This window comes from Phalacrocorax carbo, chromosome 22 (genome assembly GCF_963921805.1).
Source record: "Phalacrocorax carbo chromosome 22, bPhaCar2.1, whole genome shotgun sequence".
Classification (NCBI taxonomy): Eukaryota; Metazoa; Chordata; class Aves; order Suliformes; family Phalacrocoracidae; genus Phalacrocorax; species Phalacrocorax carbo.
The window spans coordinates 4,405,610-4,424,237 of NC_087534.1; the positions used below are offsets into that span (position 1 = coordinate 4,405,610).

Consider the following 18,628-nt stretch of genomic DNA (forward strand, 5'->3'; position numbering starts at 1 on the left):
AGTGTTGCTGTGCTGCACGTTACTGTGCGGGACCTTTTCTCCAGCCGAGCCGCAAAATCATTATTTTCTGCGGCAGCTGCCACGTGAGTTTCTCTGTAGTTCCTCGGCCGTGCTGCCTTACTGCTAACCAGTGACCTGCCGGGCCTCGCCGCATCTTGGATGTACTGAATCGACTGCCTTAAGGTCTTTGTCACACGTGGTACTTCGTGCCGGTACCGTAACACGCTTCGGAAAGTATTGACACTTTTGGTTTTGCTACAAAGCGCCTGTATTCTCCTTTATCCTGGTCTGAAAGGAGCTTGCTGATCAGAAGGTCCCCCCTCTGTAAATGTAAAAATTGCTAGAGAAGGTTTAACCCCCCGGATGATCCGTGTCTTGGCTAGGTGAGGGTTCTGCCTGTCTCCTCTGCAGGAAGTATTCTCTGCGCGCGTATGTTTGCTGCTGCAGGATTTGAACCTCTTGCTATATCTAAGGTGTTTCCCCCAGACGTGCCCTTGTGCCAGAGTTGTTGGCCTGTTGGGCTTGACTTGACATGCAGGGCTCTTCTATTTCTCCTTAAGTAAATGGAGGGTAAGGGATGCTAAAGACAGTAAATCCGACTAATTAGTTCCATAAATTAAAAGCTAAATGGCAGGCAGTGCCGTGCTGCAATCCATGCATGCTTAGTGGTTAGAATAGCCGCAAATGTGCATCTCCGTCTGCCAGAACGCCTTAAGCCACAAGTAAGTTTTCTTCAGTTAAATCGTAATCATTTTACGTGGAAAATGGTCTCTGTGTATCTGCTGGGAATGTGATTCATGCTGCCGGGTGCAGTGCATTTAAAAAGCTGGCCTGTAAGATGGTCTCAGCATTAACGTGTGTTTTGTCCTGTTTGTTCAAGCTTACAAAAACTGGAGACCACCAGTGTTTGATGGAAACAGCTAACAAGGAAAAGTACCCAGTGGTCGAAGGGTACCAGTGCTCTGCAGTAATGTGCAATTATTGTCTGACTTAAAAGGCAGAGAGCATCCTATTTTAAAGCAAGCTGAGGATCTGAGCATTAAAAAAAACTCCTGGGAATGGACAGCGACAGTTCCCGCTTGCAGCTGATGATTGGGGAAGGCCATGGATTGCACTAGTTTAGGTAAAACTACAAGTACTGGGTGTAGACACAAATAGCGCTGCCAGAGCTCGGCTGCATTCCGGGGCTTCGCTTGAGTATCCCATCTAGGAATTTGTCTCTCGTGGAAGACCTCATCCTCCGTTTTTCTGTCTGCTATTCTTCAGTACTTCTCAAATGTTGGTATCTTGAGGACCAGCAATGACGTTTTGGAAGGGTAGGTGTCGTGGTTTAGCCCCAGCCAGCAACCCAGCACCACGCAGCCGCTCGCTCACTCCCCCCTGGTGGGACGGGGGAGAGAATTGGAAGAGTAAAAGTGAGGTAACTCATGGTTTGAGATAAAGACAGTTGAACAGGTAAAGCAAAAGCTGTGCGCGGAAGCAACGCAAAACAAGGCATTCATTCACCACTTCCCACGGGCAGGTGGGTGCTCAGCCATCCCCAGGAGAGCAGGGCTCCATCACACGTAACGGTTACTTGGGAAGACAAACGCCATCACTCCCAATGTCCCCCCTTCCTCCTTCTTCCCCAGCTTTATATACTGAGCATGACATCATATGGTATGGAATATCCCGTGGGTCACTTTGGGTCAGCTGTCCCGGCTGTGTCCCCTCCCAGCTTCTTGTGCACCCGGCAGAGCACGGGGAGCTGAAAAAGTCCTTGACCTGTGTAACTGCTACTTAGCAACAACTAAAACATCTCCACATTATCAGTGCTGTTTCCAGCAAAACTCCAAAACATAGCCCCATACTCGCTACTACGAAGAAATTTAACTCTATCCCAGCTGAAACCAGGACAGGAGGTAAGCTGGGATCCTGGTCGTGCTTGCACAGCTGCATCGCTTCATTTTAGATGGTTACTGTGTGCCTTGAAAGCTATGCGAGGCTGTTAGGCAGCGCTGGGTACCTTGGATATGTCCTGTACTTAAAATAAGACACAAAAGCTTTTTGTCTTTCTGCTAATTACGCCAGTTCTCAACATTCGCTGTCAATTTACATGATAATTTTTCTTGTTCTGCTGTCTGATACCTTTCCCACCTCATTTTATCCATCATCTTATAGAAAAACTCGCACAAGAGACGTGCAGTGAACCAGAAGCCCGATGCGATATGTCGAGGGAATCCGTTGCTCGGAGTTGCAGCAGCTTGTATGCAAAGGGGAACAGCCACATCCAGGGTCCAGAAAGTCACCACTGCAAGGCAAACGAGTAGGTTCCGTGTTCCTTATCAGGCCTTGAGGAAGCAGTTGTGTACCAGGATGGTTTAAATCCATGTAAAATTAGCGGCCGTGCCACTAAATGGTTTCTTAGTTTATTAATTTCGGCACAAATTGTCTGGGAAATTGACCCAAACTGCTGTTATCATTTATTTGCCTCTTAATAGGTAAGATTGCAAAGAATGGCTGAGTTCTTAACAGCGCTGAAACCTTTGGCAGGCTTCCAGCAGAGCCTGTGGAAAACAAGAATCATCCTAATACTTCAGATTTTTGCCAGGGTCTTCAAAACCTTTAGAGGACTCCCCAGGAACGACAAACTCCTGTCCCTGCCCTTGGATTAACAGTTTTGAGTTTCAGGATAATTTCCTCCTGCAGCAGTTTTCATCTTGCGTTCACAGAGCTCAATTATATTTGGAAAAAGTGACAGTACACTCCTCCGGTCAGCCGAGCCCTGCCATGGGCGGGTGTGAAAAGGAACAGGGAAGGAAAATGGACTAAGTTTCAGTGAGCGCACCCAGTGAATATTGAGCTGCAGGATCATTTGTGTCAGAAGAATCACCTAGCTTGATGGCACAGGCATTTCATTGTCCCTAAATCATCCCAGATATGGTAATACCATACCCAGGGACTAATATTGCTGACTATAATTTCTGAGAAATGGATCCTTATCCTGCAGTTCGCAGAGATGAAAGGGAGCTATAGTTAAACTCACAATTTACAATGCGAGCCCGTCCTCGTTGGCGAGGGATGGGAAGGAGATGCTATGGGGCAGCTGGTTCTAAGTGCAGTTTGATTGAGGCTAATGAGGAGGAGATATGGACTAATGGGGAGCTTTAGTGAGTTGAAGTTAGGGAGGCTTCTGATGTGAAAGACCGGGGGTGGGGGGCTTAACTCTTCTGATGATGTTTTTGGTTTTTAACCATCTCCTTGCCAAGGGAATTTTTAAGGTGCCAGAAAATGTGTGTGTGACAGAAGAAATAGCAACAGAAAACATCAAGGAAAGCTTCATAAATGTGAGATCTATTAAAATGCATTAAAGCCTCCAAAGAAGAACACTTCACCGTCTCAGATGCACAAAACCAGCCTGGAGGAAGTGCTAAGAGAATGTAGAAGGATTGGTCCTGCAGTGGCTGCAGATGACCCGGGTGTGTAACACCTCCTCGCTCCACCTTCCAAAGCACCTGCAGGTACAGGAAGATTTTGCATTTTGCTACCAGCTACTTAACCCCCAAACTTTCTAGGTTTCCCCTTCGGAACAGATTTGATCATGGATTTCATTTTATCTTTCTAATTTATTCCACTGAGTTTACTTGTGGATTTTTAACAGATTTCCCTCCAGGCAACAGCTCTTCCCTGCTCTCAAGCTTGTTGGTTGCTGTTGCTGTGCAGAGGTGAGTGTATGCAGCAAGCATGAAGCAAGAGAGGAGTTACTATTAGGTTACTGTTAATGTAGTTACATTAGACGACTATTTTAGCATTGCCCAGACAGGAGATTTTGTGTGTCTTTATTCTAATAAAGTGGTATCTCTGTGCTTATTGTTGATGGGAATAAGTGTTATCTCAGTGTAAGAACTGAATGTACATATATTAGGGGCTCCTGGTCTAGCCTGAGGACTGATTGTAAACTTAGGCAATTAAATTAGTTTTTCTCATAATTTCCTTCTTACTGGAGATAACACCAGAGATTGTTACTATGTTGTGGGTGTTTGATGAAGAGGTTGTGTTGGACCGCAGCCTGGTTCGAGATGCCCAGGTTTCCCTGCCACACTGTGTCCAAATTATCTTCTGTGTTGGCAAGCCCTGCGGATATCAAGGAAAATTCCATTGATGCTGAATTAATTTATCTTGCAAAAATTACCCACGGTTTCAAAAGTAAGCCGGATCGGAGGCACGTTGGCAGGGGAAGGCTGGATTTGGCAACCTCACCGTACCTCCTTGCCACAGCCCCGTGGACTCGAGGATTTGTGTAGTGCTGTTTATCTCATTAACCGCCGCTTTGATTAACAGCCTGTTCCTTCCCTTCACCACACGGTGGTACCAGGAAACACAGAATGGGTGCTTGGAAGCCAATAAATGGCAGGCAATGTCGAAATGCAGCACAAGCTGCCTGCTAGCAAACTTGGGAGCCTGGAGCCTGGTTTATCCTGGTTTATCACAACCTAATGTGTTTTTCGCTTTTAGAAAGCAGGAGGAGTGCTCCTCCAGCAACCTCCATCCTCCTGCTCTTCCACTGCCTTCAGAGGATCAGCATTAGACAGATGATAATCGCCTGAGCAGCGCGAGTCCCCTCTGCACCTGTAATGTATCTATACAATCACAGTATGCGAGCGCTTTCCGGTTTTTGTTATGCTTTTGCTTGAAATCCAGACGGGGCTCAGTTCATTGTCAGTTTACATCTCACAGGAACCCATCCACGGTATAGCAAGCCTTTGAACTTCAGCTTCCCAAATTCTATTTTAAGAATCACTGGACCATTCCTCTTCTTCCTCAGGCAGTTATTGCAGCTGCTGTGGCACATGTCCTGAAAGTTTAAGCTTGAACTAGAGCTGCCGCTCTCCATCTCATCTGTCCTCAACTGGGGAAGGGATACTTTATCTTAACCCCACACTTAAAGAGGTATCATATAAGCCTGGTCACTTTTAGGCATGTTGGTACAAACTACTTATATCAGACTTGCTGAATCTTCCACCTGAGATTACAGAATAAATCCTATTGTTCAAAGAAATAATACTTTATTGAAAAGCTTCCTGCAGTTTTCGTCATATCTCTTTTTGCTTTTGTATGCCATTATTTTGAGTGCATGTGCTTCTTCTCTACAAGATAAATACATTCTGGGAAATGGAATTGTAATATTTGTGCTAATTCACCATCCTCCGTAAAACCTGACTAGCGTGATTTTTCTGATGCTGTAAAACTCTGTGCTCAGTTTGCTAGCCAGCAGCTTTCCCACTATTGCATTTAAGTCTCACAGAATGCCATCCTATAACGTGTATCGGGCTGAAGCAATGCCATCAATTGCAGAGAGCTCTTCTTCCTTCACCTTTTATGTTGTGAAATACCTCAGTCATTGGGCTATCTCCTTCTAACACATGCTTTCCGTGTTTACCAGGGAGCAGTGCATAACGTTGGAAAGGAAGTTGGTGAGATTGCACTTGGAGCACTTGACACCCTCATGACACTTCCTTGAAGTGGATGCAAACCGGAAAGATGAGCTCCTGGTAAGCCAAACTCATCCCTTTTCTTCAGTTCTCAGTACGTGCTTGGGGTGGGGATTTATGCATTATTGGGTGAAGTGGGGAAAACACCACCCAGAGTTACAGGGAAAAGGCAGAGATTTCCAGTCACTGACAAGTATAAATGCTGTAGCATGAAGATGTAGCAAACACTGAAACTCAGTGTTTCAGGGACATCTGAGTGTGCGCTGTGCTGAAAAAGATTATGTAGATATTATTCACATGTCTCCATTAAACGGGCCCTGTCACCGTGCCCTGCTAGTTCCTAGATAACGAGCCTACAGTGATTATTCAGTGATTAACGAACTGAGCAGACCAAGGTTCTTACCCGTTTGCGTGGGAATGATTTGGGAGTTCGGTTTATGATTAACTCAGTAAATGAACAATTTCTATCAGCAAAGCAAGGATGAGCCAGCCTTAAGCTGAGCTTACGGTTTGTATTTGGGGAGGAAGATAACAAGCCAGCTCAGCCCAGAACTGCGGATGCTGATAGAGCCTTTCCTCCTGTCGTTCACAGAGGTGGTCGGGCTGGCAGCCCCACAGCCGCGAGTGTACTGGTTGGGCTGAAGCGTACTGGCCCCAGCTAGGTAACAGTCTATACAGTGCCTGGTTTGCACACATGAGTAAACAGATTGTTTAAGATAAAATGCCCCAATGTCATCCCAAGGTCCTTCTCACATGCTGTGTGCTCAGCACTGGGCTTGTGCCTTCGCTGCCTTTGTGCACCAGAGCGGTGAGAAGTGCAATGATTTGTTTTCCCAAATCAAAGGCATTGGGTTCCTGCCCAGTGTGAAGAAACGGTGTCTGAGCAGGTAGCTCATTACACAACCAGGCTAGGGGAAGACAGAACCGTGGCTTCTTTGCACTTGTGTGCAGCTAACCCAGCAGCAGTTCCCATGCACGGTTGCCTTACATAAGTCTCTGTGCAATACCGGGCTTTCCTCGCAAGAGGGATTCTTCCAGCATCGCCACCTCACCCGCACCCAGGTTCTGCAGCTTTTATGCATTTCAGACACAGTCTCCATCTAACACCGGGAGGTAAATAACTGCTTTCTGCATGACGGGTGCGACGAACTGCAGGACCATAAGGGGTAACAGCCCGATGCTCCGGGTCGGCTGCCTTACCCTGTCCTTTATCCAGGCCGGTTTGCTTTCTGACGTAACCCTTTCGCTTTACTGAGCAATTAATTTCTAAGGCCATAATGATGATATTTAAACCCATCCATTTCTGCCTATATCTTCCTCTTCCGAAACACTTCTGGCAGTAGGTGAGCTTGTGCCAGAAGCGAGCTGGTGATGTTGCAGAAGGGACATTTGTCCGTTGGCAATAGAATCCCATATTAATTTCCAAGGAGCTGGCAAACAGCTGCCAAAAAACTGTTTTCCATCTCTGTTGATCAATATTACCTTTCAACAAGTGTATGGCCTTACTGAGCATTAACGGCTAATAGCACTGTGTTTCTTGTAGTATTTCAAAGCCTGTAGCATACCCCAGGGTTCTTAAATTTGAGAGGAGACTTTTGAGTTAAATAATGTTACATCAGATGTTATTTATTATCCATTTCCAACACACTGACCCTGTTTCCACAGTATCTTATGCTGGGCTGCTGCCACAGGACATTTATCTCCAACATTACGTTAGTGGCTTTTTAGGTTAGGGGGAAAATGATTCTGTGCAGGCATTACATAGACAAATAAGACAGCAGGTCCGGCCAGGACTTTCTGAAACCAGGTTGAGATCAAATATCTGATTTCCCACAGAAAAAGGGTGAAAGGAGTCGTTACCTGCCATGCAAGCCTCATTTTTGCTGTCACTGAAGTCAGCGGCAAAACTTAAACCGTATTCCAGAGTTGGAACCTTTTAAAATGCTTGCTGCCTCTGGCAAAAACTTTATTGCTACAAAGCAGTGTGCGCTGAAGCTTTTATCTATCCATCGGGTGACAAAATACCCGTCGCTGAAGTTTTTACTTTGTAAATTGCTGTTCCTCAGCAGCTGGAGACACATGTGTGAGCAATGCAGAGGGGAGCAAGACGGGAGATCCCACCGACGGTGAGGACGTGTCGCCTCAGCGCTCTGGGTGCTGGAGGTTTTTCTCTGCATTCAGCAGCCTTTGATTATTTTAAATTTTTATGTGCTTATTTTATGAATTCTTGAATATGAATTTTGGGGGACATTTCTCTGTAACAGATATTTAGTCCCCAGTAGTAAAACTTTACCGTCTGAGCAACACTACCCTCCCTTCTTTATAGTGACAGAGGAAAGATGCAACCACAACTTAACAAAGAGATGGCTTTCGATCTCATGGGTGCCCACAAAGTTTAGCGGAAGAAAGATAAAAGTAAGCTTCTTGCATTTGATCTTAGAAATTATCTTTTCCAAGCAGTTCTGGAGTATGACAATGAAATGAGAGCAGCACGCAAGAATGGGGCAGGTGGATTTTTAGCCTGCTAACAGAAAACCCTTTGGGCTGAACTTTGAATGCCTGTGTAGTCACTAGAGAATAATTCCTGAAAGAGGATTTTTTCTAATTGAGGATCAAGTGGTTCCTCCCTCTTCAGCAGAGGTATAAGTACTCTAGATAAACTCATGAGAAATGGACCAAGCCTCTCCTCGGAGAGCCAGAAAAGGCCCAGCTGGACAGTCTTTACGTTCCTAATGTGTAACACAAGTGCCTCTTTTCGAAAGAGAAATGTCTGAAGAGCAGTCTCCAAGCTCCCTTCCTTTACTCACTGTGAAGGTGAGGGGAGGAAAAGAGCAATTTAAAAAGCAGAAACAAAAAGTTCCTCCACCATTAGCAAATTCTCTTCCGCTGTCAGGTATTGATCCTGTCTCCAGGGGAGCAGAGAGGGGATATTCTGAAATAGCCAAGCAGCAAAGTACCAACCTTGTATTTGTGCACTGTTTTACGGTGTGCTGCGAGACGTGCAACGCTGCAAAATATCTAAGAGCCTCACTAACTCCAGAGTCTTTTTTTTTTTATTTTTATTTCTAATGCTGATGAGGGACAGATAGATTTTCTTCTGCCAGGTAGTCGGGTTTCTGACATCCCTGAACCTGTTGTGCCTTCTGTTCACTCCCTGACAAGGAAACCACTGAGCATCGTGTAGATGTATCTGCTGCCTGACCATGCGAGCTGGCTGAGGCAGATCTGTGCTGCTGCACCGTCTTCATCAGTTTCTAAAATATGGAAAACAAGTGCTATTAGAAGAAAAGTTGGAGACCTGCTTCTCTCCCCCTGAATGATGAAGGCATCTCCTTCCCACACCTCTCTAGAAAATCTTGCTTGTATTATCTCTTCCTGTGTAATACAGTTGGTTGTCGGGCCAAAATATTCCCAGTCAGGGTAATTTCTCATGTTTTGGAAGTTTATTTCTCTGGTTATTTTGGGGATGTGGCTTTTCAGGGCTGGATGTGTGCAACAGTCTGTTTTGTAAGTGGACTGAGAAGTAAAATACTGCCAGTCGTGAGTATATCGGTCTTGAACAAATCAGAAATAAAGTGTGGGGTTTTTCCCCTAAGGAAAATAGTTTACTGGGGTCTTTAGGCTTCTCATCAGGATTTCTGAAATTCACTTCGAATTTTGAAATGGTTTTGGCTTTGGCTTTTGCTTTGTTCTGTTTTGGTTTTTCACTTTGAACGATGGCGTCCCAAACTGTGGAATGGGGTAATTAGGGTCGGGTATTTGTGTGTGCCCTCTATTAAGCAGGACGAGACTTGTTCAGTTGCATGATGTAGGCTTGAGACCGCGAACACTGGAATGACATTTTCCTCTCGCTGGAGCCGGGTTTCTGTTGAAGTGTGCTTTGTTTTCCCCTATCCTGTCTGGAGAAACTGGGACTCGTGTGCTCGGTAAGTAGGACAAGACTGAGGGCATCTATTTGTATCCACATAAAAGCCCCATCACTTGTTTACAAGTTCTTAAACCTAAAAGAATCATAAAAACTGACTGTACTTAGCAGTGTTGTTTTCTCAGCTTTCTCCCTGGCTAGGGGACAGCGAAAACAGGCCTGGCAGTTTCACTTCTGTTTACAGTTTCTAATAGTTTTCTCTTTCATGTTATCACTCCCTCGCATAGCTCTACACTGAAATAAACTACAAACATATCTGCATGCTAATGAAAAACAAAATTTGCTGGGTAACTCACTCTAAATAACTCACCACCTGGGCTGCAAACCTGCTTTAAAAGTTAAAAATGAAAAAAAAAAAAAGGCAAGCAATTGCTTGTATTTCACATGGGGGTTTGTAAAAGCCTTTTTCAGGTGTAGTTCGAGCCACGCTCAACTTCTTGTTTTTCCTTTGAAATAGGGAGCTGAAGTCACTGGAGCCTGCAGAGTTCTGCCTGGGTGTGTGTGCTGAGGCAACAGCAAGCGCGTGCAGCCGGCGGAGTCCAAGTCCGTAGCAGCTTGTCACGAATCCAAAAGGCTGAGTGAGAGCAAAGGCTGGATGAGCTGTGAAAACAGCTCCTCTGAGGTTCTAGGAAATAGCCAAAGGTTAGGACAGGACCGAACGCAATTGGGCAGAGCATTATCAGACTCACATAGTTCAAATACCGAAAAACCAAGTCACCTCCCACTCTCCCCTCAGATGATGTTAAGAAGAGATGTCTAGGTTTGAAACAGATTATTTTCTCCTTCTGTTTGAATGTCAGTGGTCGTGTCCTGCCTCAGAACAGGAGTGGACCACCACTCGTTTATTTGCATCCAGGAAAGGGAAGGTAACTGATACGGGGAGGCTGGCAGCGATTGTATCCATGACAACCAGCAGATATGGCCTCTGTGCCTCAGCAGCTCATTCCCCATCACCTCCCCTGCCTTCCCAGGGCACATCCCAGCTCCGATGGGTCCCTCTCCTCAAGGCACCTCTTGCCTGCAGTTCAGTGTTCCTGAGAGATACATGAAAAATTCACAAATTAAATGCGTTTCCTGGAGCCAACAGCTTAATCAGCTCTGCTAGCGAAACTCTTCCCTGGCTTGAGCTGTGTGTGCGTAAGCCGGGGGCTGCCTGGGAGATGTTTCAGAAGACCTGGTCCATGGAGGAACGGCGTGGTTTACAGTAATAGCACGCAGAAGCAGGGTGGCCTTAGCAGGCTGGTAGTTTGCAGAACCAGCACGGAAAATGCAATATATAGTGCAAAAGAGAAGAGTTTCAGATATGCTAGGCCCCTCCAGAAATGCACGCGAGCCTGAGGTAGCGTGATGGTCACCTTGGCAGGAAGCATCGGCAGATGTTAAAGGCATTCGTTCTGTGAATAAGCCTTCCGCCGGCACAAACCCCTTGCAGGGGAGTGAGAGCTGCCTGGGCTGTGCTCCCGAGGAGCTCTTCAGCCCACTGCCTGCTGTGGTGTAGCTTCTGCATTCCGACCCCTGCCTGGACCTGCCTTGGAAAACGCTGGCATTTGAGGCAGCTGCAATCGCACGCGGTGCTAAGGAACAGAAAGAAATCTGTCAGAAAAGCGAAACGCGATTCTGCTGTTAAACGCAGCCAAAGTTTCTCATTTGCAGGGGCCCTGCTTTATATCTTCAATGAGATGTTTGTACCACACTAAGGAAAAATGCGTCCCTGGGATCAAAACAAGGTGATCTATCATCTCTTCCTTCATAGTGGAAAAACAAAGCAGAAGAGGCAAGGAAATGAGATCGTGAATTGAGAGCTGGGGATTAGAAGACAGGACGTTGAGTTCAAGTTCTACCCTGACAACCTATTGCAGACGTGACTCAGTTTCCCTATTAGTACAGTGGGGGTGACGATGAACTACGGAACTGATTAGTCAATCTTCAAAACACAAAGAGGGTTGCTGCGACCTCTAATTAAATTATTCTCTTAGCGTAAATACAAAGCAGATTACACAAGTCTAAATTGTAGCAGGCATTTGGGACTCAGCCTTGCGAGTTCTCGTGCCTGCAAGCTTTTTGCATTTCCTTATATGTGTAAAAGCAGCGTGGCATGAAGCAGGCAGTTAACGAGAGATGCTCCCTGCCTTCGGTAAAAAGAATGGATATGGTGAGCTGTGGGAGCACCGGGTTACTGTACGGTTAGGAGGAGAATCGCTTGGGCAGCTTTTGGAATAATGAGAAATTGGATCTGGTTACGTGGATAAGGACCAGTCTCGATCCGCCGGCTTTGGAAGTGCTTCTTTAGGGATAACTGGCTTAACGAATATTATCAACCTCCCTGAAAAGGAAAATGTTACGCACCAAAAGGCAGCCAGCTGCAGAGGCAAAAATATCTACAGTTGTATTTAAGGAGGATTTGATGTTTTTAAAACCAAAGTAAAACTGCAGCATTTTGAATTTTCAGCAAATGCAATGCTTACAAAAGGGCCGTCAGGCTGATCTGGAGTCTCTGTTTACCAAAGCAGCAGCTCTCCCCAGCCGGCAACTGTCTCGGAGTAATGCCAGTATATGTGTTTTAATCACTGTATTTAGCCGTGACAGTCACCCAAACAGCAAGCTCTGCTGATCAACTCCAAAGAACACTTTCTGTCCCCTGCTTTCAGGATAAAGGCTGCTTTTTATAGCTGTTCTTCGACTAGGAAATAAACCCTGGGAGACACCACTACCTCATTTCTCCTACCCAGACATCCTGCCCTGGACTTACCGGCAATCTCATGTGGCACGTTTCATGTTCTGTTAATCAACTACGATTCAGCATTATCTGGTGCAGGAATCGAGGGAAGGTCACTCTGATAACACACAGCTTCTGCCAGAAGATAGATACAGGACTCTTTGAGTCCTGTAGCTGGGGGTTGAGAGGCTTGAGCTCCTCTACCCAGCATCGCTGCTGAATTGCTGTGATGGTTTTGGAGGGTGTTAGTATGATTTTGGGGATACTGTAGAGATACCTCAGCAAAATCCTCTCCTACCCTGTAATAAAAGTAGCTGCAGGGATGCAGGACGTAACCATGCACAAGTTGTTTGTGGGCTCCCCAGTATCTTTAATTTGCTGTTTCATTAAAAGAAGTAGGCAGGATAAATTGGTAGTTTTATTTAGGTGCAGCGGTACCCATGGGTTTAGAGCCATCTTTCTCTTCCAGCCTAAAGTCATGGCTCCGTAAAGCTTCATAATTTCTGTCTTTTGTCAAGTTCATGGTCAGCCTGCCTGTCTTTCTGCCATGAAATATGAAGGTCTTCCTGCATCTCAATAGACCTACCAGGGGATAGAAGCTGCAGCGGTTCCTGTCTCCCTTCCCTCAGTGAATTGCAATAGGCCTTGCCCTGCCTTTCAAGCGGTTCCTCTGGATATTGCCCATTAACCTTTCACTGAGACCTTGAAAATGAAGACCTGCTTTTCTGCTGGTTACTGTACGACCCTATGACTGCCACTTTTCAACACTTAAAAGGAATTTATTTTTAACCTCTTTTTTTTTTTTACTGCTTATAATAACAGTCATGACCTTGGAGTCAGAAATTTCCCAGGAGTTAGTGGCCAGCCTGGCTGTGATTATCCCCTCAGCTGCTGCAGGTAACTGCTCAGCACCTGATCCTGCCTGATTTCCATGCGTAACCCTCTGTGGAGGCTGGGAGCCATTCAGTGGGTCACCTAGTGCGAAATGGCCTTTGTGCCTGGCATTACGGCTTAAATATTCCCTGTGGGCTTGTCACCCGGGTGGGAAGCTCCGAGTGCACCAGGATGTGCTGTCCAAAGGCTGGATTCGTGGGGCCTGGTGTTAAAGCACAGCAGGGCACAGAATAGCGTCTCATTTTGTTCTCCTTCCAGAGAGGACGCGGAGAGCACTGTCCTACCCTCACCCCGCTCCGCATTCCTGCCCCAGACCTGTCTGACACGCACGCAGAGCAGAAGGGGAGGGAGATGGGAGATGCGTTTTGCAAACAAATGAAGAAGGTAAATGGGATGCCGGTATTGACATCATCGTGTTACTGATGCCATTTAAAGCAGGTTGCAGCAGCTGGAGGATGGATGTCACCAGGCGGCACGCTGTGTTCCAGGCAATAAGGGGAAATGATGGACAGCTTTGGAGCTGAATGAATAACTCTCTGCAAGATCTGCTTCAGTTTGCTCCAACAGTAAGTGACATGAGTTTAATTGGCTATAACAGGACCTCACTTAGTACCAGTCGGGTGGATTTGTGTTATTTAATGCCTTCATCTGGGGCTCCAACGCTTTGCAGCACAGAGGGGGGCTCTGAGCACAGGACTCAGAGACAGCAGTTCCCAGGCTTGGCTCCAACACTTACTGTCACTGTGGGAATTTTCTACACTCGATTCCCCCACATGCAAGAAGGTTGACAGCTCCAGCCTAAATCACAAGCAGGTCCTGATGATGACTTACAGATTAGCTTCAAGTGCTGTGAAGATTAACTGGAATGTTTCAAAGTGCTGGGCTCTGTCCTAATTCAGCTTTTTCGGAGTTTGCTGCCCTCTCTGAACAGGCTGAGGGGCTGTACAGCCCCGGCATCCTGGGACAGCTGCCCTCAGAGTGCCAAACCCCAGCTGTATACGCTTTCACTTAGGCTTATTAAATTAATATTTCCAGCCACACCTTGATGAAGTCAAACCTTAGCAATGCACCCTTTTAAAAAGATATATTTTTTTAACCAAATAATTTTATAACGAAACAGGAAAATGAGGTTCTTTGGGGTTTGGTAAAAAGTGAGTAGAAGAGAAGTTTTTCCTTTTGGAAAAACCCAGGAGGTGACAATAGCCATGAATTACACTTACGCTTTAGTCACCTCTCTTCTAAGGCTCTCCAAACACTGTGGAAAGGTGGATATGGTTTTTACCCACATTTTGCAGGGAAGCGGGAGGGGGGGGGATGAGCAGGCGGTGATGAGCAGTGACTCATTGCACATCTCAAACTTGGAATCCGGATTTCCCAGAGCAGTTTCCTGCTTTAAACAGCGATGTGAATTGTGTCACCACTTTTATCCTCACCACCTCATCTTCTGGTGGTGCGATGTAGCATTGTGTGTACAGTGAAACGCCAGGATGCTCCTGGCAGGGGGGGAACCCTTTCCAAGGCAGGGAAGAGTTGGGCACTGAGTGCTGCGCATTTTCAGTAGGTGACTGGTGTTCAGGTGCTTCTTGGTGCCTTGAGGATTCCCTTGCTAGCCATGAGCGCGCAGTGATTGCCTGCCTCACCTTGCAAGGAGCCAGCAGAACCTTACCAGCAGTTTTAAGATGTGTTTGCACCCAAAATTTATCAGGGAAGGGTGCAGCTGGCAGGGAACGGCTCATCCCTGACGCACCCCCCCGGACCCATCGTCTTTGTCCCTGAACGAACGCGCCGCGCCGCGGCAGCCCCCGCTCGCTGGGTGCCCCCAGCTGGGGGCCCCGCCCTGCAGCCCCACCTCGCCCCCCCGGCCCCGCCCCGCCCCGCCCCGGTGGGCGGAGCCGCCCCGCCCCGCCCCGCCCGGCCCGGGGAGCCGGTGCCGGCCGCGGGGCCCCGCTCGCCGCCCAGCCTGGCCGCCGAGCCCCGCGGGGCAGCCCGCCGGCAGCATGCCGCTCGCCCAGCTCGCCGAACCCTGGCCCAACATGGAGCTGGTGCAGCTGGACACGGAGGTGAGCGGGGCGCCGGCCCTTCCCGCCGGCGGGGCGGCGGCTGGGGGGGCTCCGCGCCGCCTCCCCTAACCCCCCCCTCCTCCTCCCGGGGGTCTCCGCCGAACAAAGGAGCGCCCGGCCCCCGGCCTCGACCCCCCCGCGGTTGCTGCGGTGACCCCGTGCGGTTCCCCCGGGGGGGGGGTGGGTTCGGGGGGTGGGGGGTCGCAGCCGGCCGGAGCTGTGCGGTACCGGGAGCTGCTGCGGGGCTCGGTGCGTGCGCGGCGGGGCTGGGGAGCCGGCGGCTCCCCGCACCCCTGCTGCCCTGCGGGCTTTGATTATTCGGGGAGCGTGAGCAGCGTGCTCCCAACCTCTCCCCAGACACAGAGGAAAACGGCCCCCGCTGAAGGCCCAGGGAATAAATGTCTCAGATTTGGGGTATTCCTCCTCCAGGCTTCCTCGCTCTCCGCCTCCCCGGCCCCAGCTGCTCTCCCAGGCCTGCCTTTCAAACTCCGGTCGTGGTCCTGTGTCACTTCGCTGCTCTTCCCTCCTGCTTTGCTCTTTTCCTTCTAATTAAGACCTCGGAGCCAGATGTGTAGGACGGTGCACGGCATCTGTCCACATCTGGAGGCTCACATCACAGCCATTTCAGAATAAAGGGACAGCTTGTAGCAGTTTTTGCCGGTGGCAGAGCAGCCAGCTGAGGCACTGTGCTCTGGCACTCTTCAGTTAAACATCTCATCCAAACTCAAACTAGCAGCTCTCCTGGAGAAACCAGAGATGGCTTCTTCAGAGGTGGGGCTTTTGTCCCAGGTGTTTACTCAGACCTTGGTGCTTTCCTATCGTTTTGGCTGGATTTGATGCTGTCGCGCTCCTCTGTCGCGCCTAGGGATGTCACGATGGTTAATCGGTCGGGTTTGCTCGTTCCTATTTAAAATTTGCCTCAAGAGATCTCCGCTTTGAGCAGAGGCAGCGTTTTGCCACTGCTGGGTGACAGCAGGGAGGTCTGCTGGCGATTTGGAGGTGAACTTGCCTGATTTTCATCCACTAGATACGGCGCGACTTTTCCAGAGCCCCCGCAGTGTGGGTCGGGTGCTGTGCGGAGGGTCTGCCTGTGCTGTGGGTGCCAAGCAGCTGGCACGAGGGGGCGGTGGGCTAAGAGCATCTGCTCTGAAGCATCGCTTGAGTCATGAGGATGGGTCTGTGCTCAAAGGTGGGAGAGGAGGGAAGTCCTGCGGTGACTTGATCACGATTCCTGAAACCACGTTGTGCGCCCAGAGCCAGGGTGTAGGTTATTGCTGGGAGAGAGGGCTTTGGGGGTTTTTTGTGTGGTTTCTCCCTTCCTAAGTAGGGAGATAGCCTGAAAAGCCAGAAAATGCAACTAGACATGCAGTAGGAGGAAACTAATGCCAGTGCCCAGGGCGGTGAATGCCGTGGGTGAGATTCATTTACTACTTAATCCCAGGTCTCCCAGGTGCCAGGCAGGCACTGTGTCGGCATCATGGGATCTCTTCTGAGCGGAAATGGCCGGGGGGTCCGGTTTTGTCAGCCCGAGTCAGCTGTGAAGATCATGGCAGCAGCAAGGACTGTTTTCCCCATTGCATTAGTAACGGGTGTGTTAATTGTAAACTGAAACTGGAGGGCCTGGCTTCTGAGCTATCCCCTTCCCCCACCTCACCTTGGCCGGAGCTCTAGGTCAGGGTCAGGAACCGCTTGCAGGTGGGGTTTCTGAGGATCAGACTTTTTACAAGTGATCACAAGTGGGAAGTTAGCAATTTAGCTCCCTTTGTTCTGAGGTGAGCAGGTCTGCTTGACTCCAGGGAGGAAAATAACGTGGATGTTCTTCACCTATAAACGGGGCTGCCATTGCCTGGGCCAGATGTTAGAGGGTTCCCTGAGATCCGGCAGTGAATCTGCGAACAGCGGAGAGGGACTAGAGCTCAGGGGGAGTTTTGCACCTTGAGAGGTTAAATTCACCAAGGGTAAGGGCCCAAGGAGAAAGTTTTCACCACTCCTGGGCAAGGTGGCACCACTGAGAAACCGAGGAGACTTTTCTGGAATGCCAGTTACGTAAATTGCCCTGGGATCGCTGCCATCCAGGTTAGAAACCGGCTTCCTCCAACCTTTGCATTCTGAGTCACGGAGCAGAGGTGCTGTCACCGCGCTGGTGGAGGCATCAGCCCTATTGTTAAGGGATTTTGGGTTTTTCCACTGCGCTCTGGGAGCGTTGGCCGTCAGCTGCTGGCGACGGGTCACGGCTGGTGCCCCTTATCCCCACTGGTGCCCCTTGTCCCGGCCCACCAGAGCTCAGCCTGGCAAGAGAAATGCATGGGAGTGGGTGGCAGTGGGAGCCTGAACTGATCCACTGCAGGAGACAAGTCCCTCTGTCCTGGGGACAGAACTAGCTTCATAATACTTTTTCCTTTTTTTTTTCCCCAGCCCCTGTTCTCTCTGCTGCTTATATTATTCAGAATATTGCTTATGTAGTAGAAAAATCTGGCTGGGGCAAGTACAAGTCATAAAGAGAGGAGCTGAATGACTTCATCACCATAGCGATGGATACTGTCATCAGGGCTACGCTTTTCTTTAAGCTCTTGTCTTATTGCACAAACATACAGCAACACAACTCATGAGATTATGCCAAGCCCAACCACTTCAAGCTAATTATTTTTGCCTGTATATCTGTATCATCCTTTATTGAGCGGGAGCTGTTCATGAATAACTATCTTTTTCAAGCATCTTAGCTGAACAATGCATGAAACAATGATCAAAAAGATAGGGGAGGAAGCCAAGCAACTTTTGTCTCTGATATGTCTTGTGTGTAGACTCCTCGGTCTGGGCTATGCGAGTTCTTTTGGAGACCTTTATTTTTGCACAATCATTTCATTTCTCTGAACTGTGACAGGCAAGATCCATAAATTCCACTTAACGATAAGAATAAGATGCCTTGTTCTTGTGTCAAACTAGCAGAAGCTCTGGGGTGAAGGGTTTCTTCCCCCACTCCTTCCTGCTTGGATGCCTCATGGTTCATCAAAGTTGGGTGAAAGAGCATCTTTGGGTATCTGGTACACTTGTTGTATGTGGGCTTCTCAAAAGTGGCTAGTCAAAGCCGAGAGGTCCAGAAATAGCAGCACACTGCTTTTCTGCGCAGAGCTGTCGATAATCCAGGATGATTTGTGCTGCTGGTGCTAACTATAGAGCACAGCCCTTGATGGCAGCAGGAGTGGGCATAGTCTTGCACGGTCCTGGCAGGGGTGAGACTTGTCCTGGTTTCAGATCAGAGCAGCACTGTCCTGTTCTGTAAATTGCTCCCTGTGCTGCGGATTATGTGGAATTAAAGGGATTTAAAATGCAAGATGTCCTAAGATAAATATCTCCCAAGTTTGGCCAGGCTGGCAGTTGTGTAACCCAATGCACTTGTTTTCCAGTATACTTTTCTGCATCCTATTAAGAAAACTTATCAGAGCAGCATGTGTGCAGAAGGGCTTTTGTGTTACCTCTTGGGTAGTTGTAGCTCTTGCTCGCCCGGAGGTGCCCTCGCTGCCAGGCTGCTGCTCCACGTGCCCATCAGATTAGCTCTGTAATC

General features: G+C 48.3%; 1 protein-coding gene and 1 long non-coding RNA gene across 8 annotated transcripts in view; both read left to right on the forward strand.

Moving 5' to 3' along the window:
* Positions 1 to 2,166: 2,166 nt before the first annotated feature.
* Positions 2,167 to 5,532, forward strand: LOC135316783 (uncharacterized). Its single transcript, XR_010376029.1, has 3 exons — positions 2,167 to 2,305; positions 3,249 to 3,500; positions 5,423 to 5,532. It is a non-coding gene; the product is annotated as an uncharacterized LOC135316783 (long non-coding RNA).
* Positions 5,533 to 13,371: 7,839 nt separating this feature from the next.
* The window catches only part of RPS6KA1 (ribosomal protein S6 kinase A1), a 45,072-nt gene continuing 39,815 nt past the window's right edge, over positions 13,372 to 18,628 (forward strand). For 4 of the 7 annotated variants that reach the window (XM_064471262.1, XM_064471264.1, XM_064471265.1 and 1 more), the window contains exon 1: positions 14,892 to 15,066. In XM_064471262.1, the coding sequence (XP_064327332.1) occupies positions 15,004 to 15,066 (63 nt within the window). In that variant the 5' untranslated portion in view covers positions 14,892 to 15,003. Of the gene's footprint in view, positions 13,573 to 14,891; positions 15,067 to 18,628 lie in introns of those variants that run through there. The other 3 variants (XM_064471266.1, XM_064471268.1, XM_064471263.1) reach the window with 2 other exon arrangements.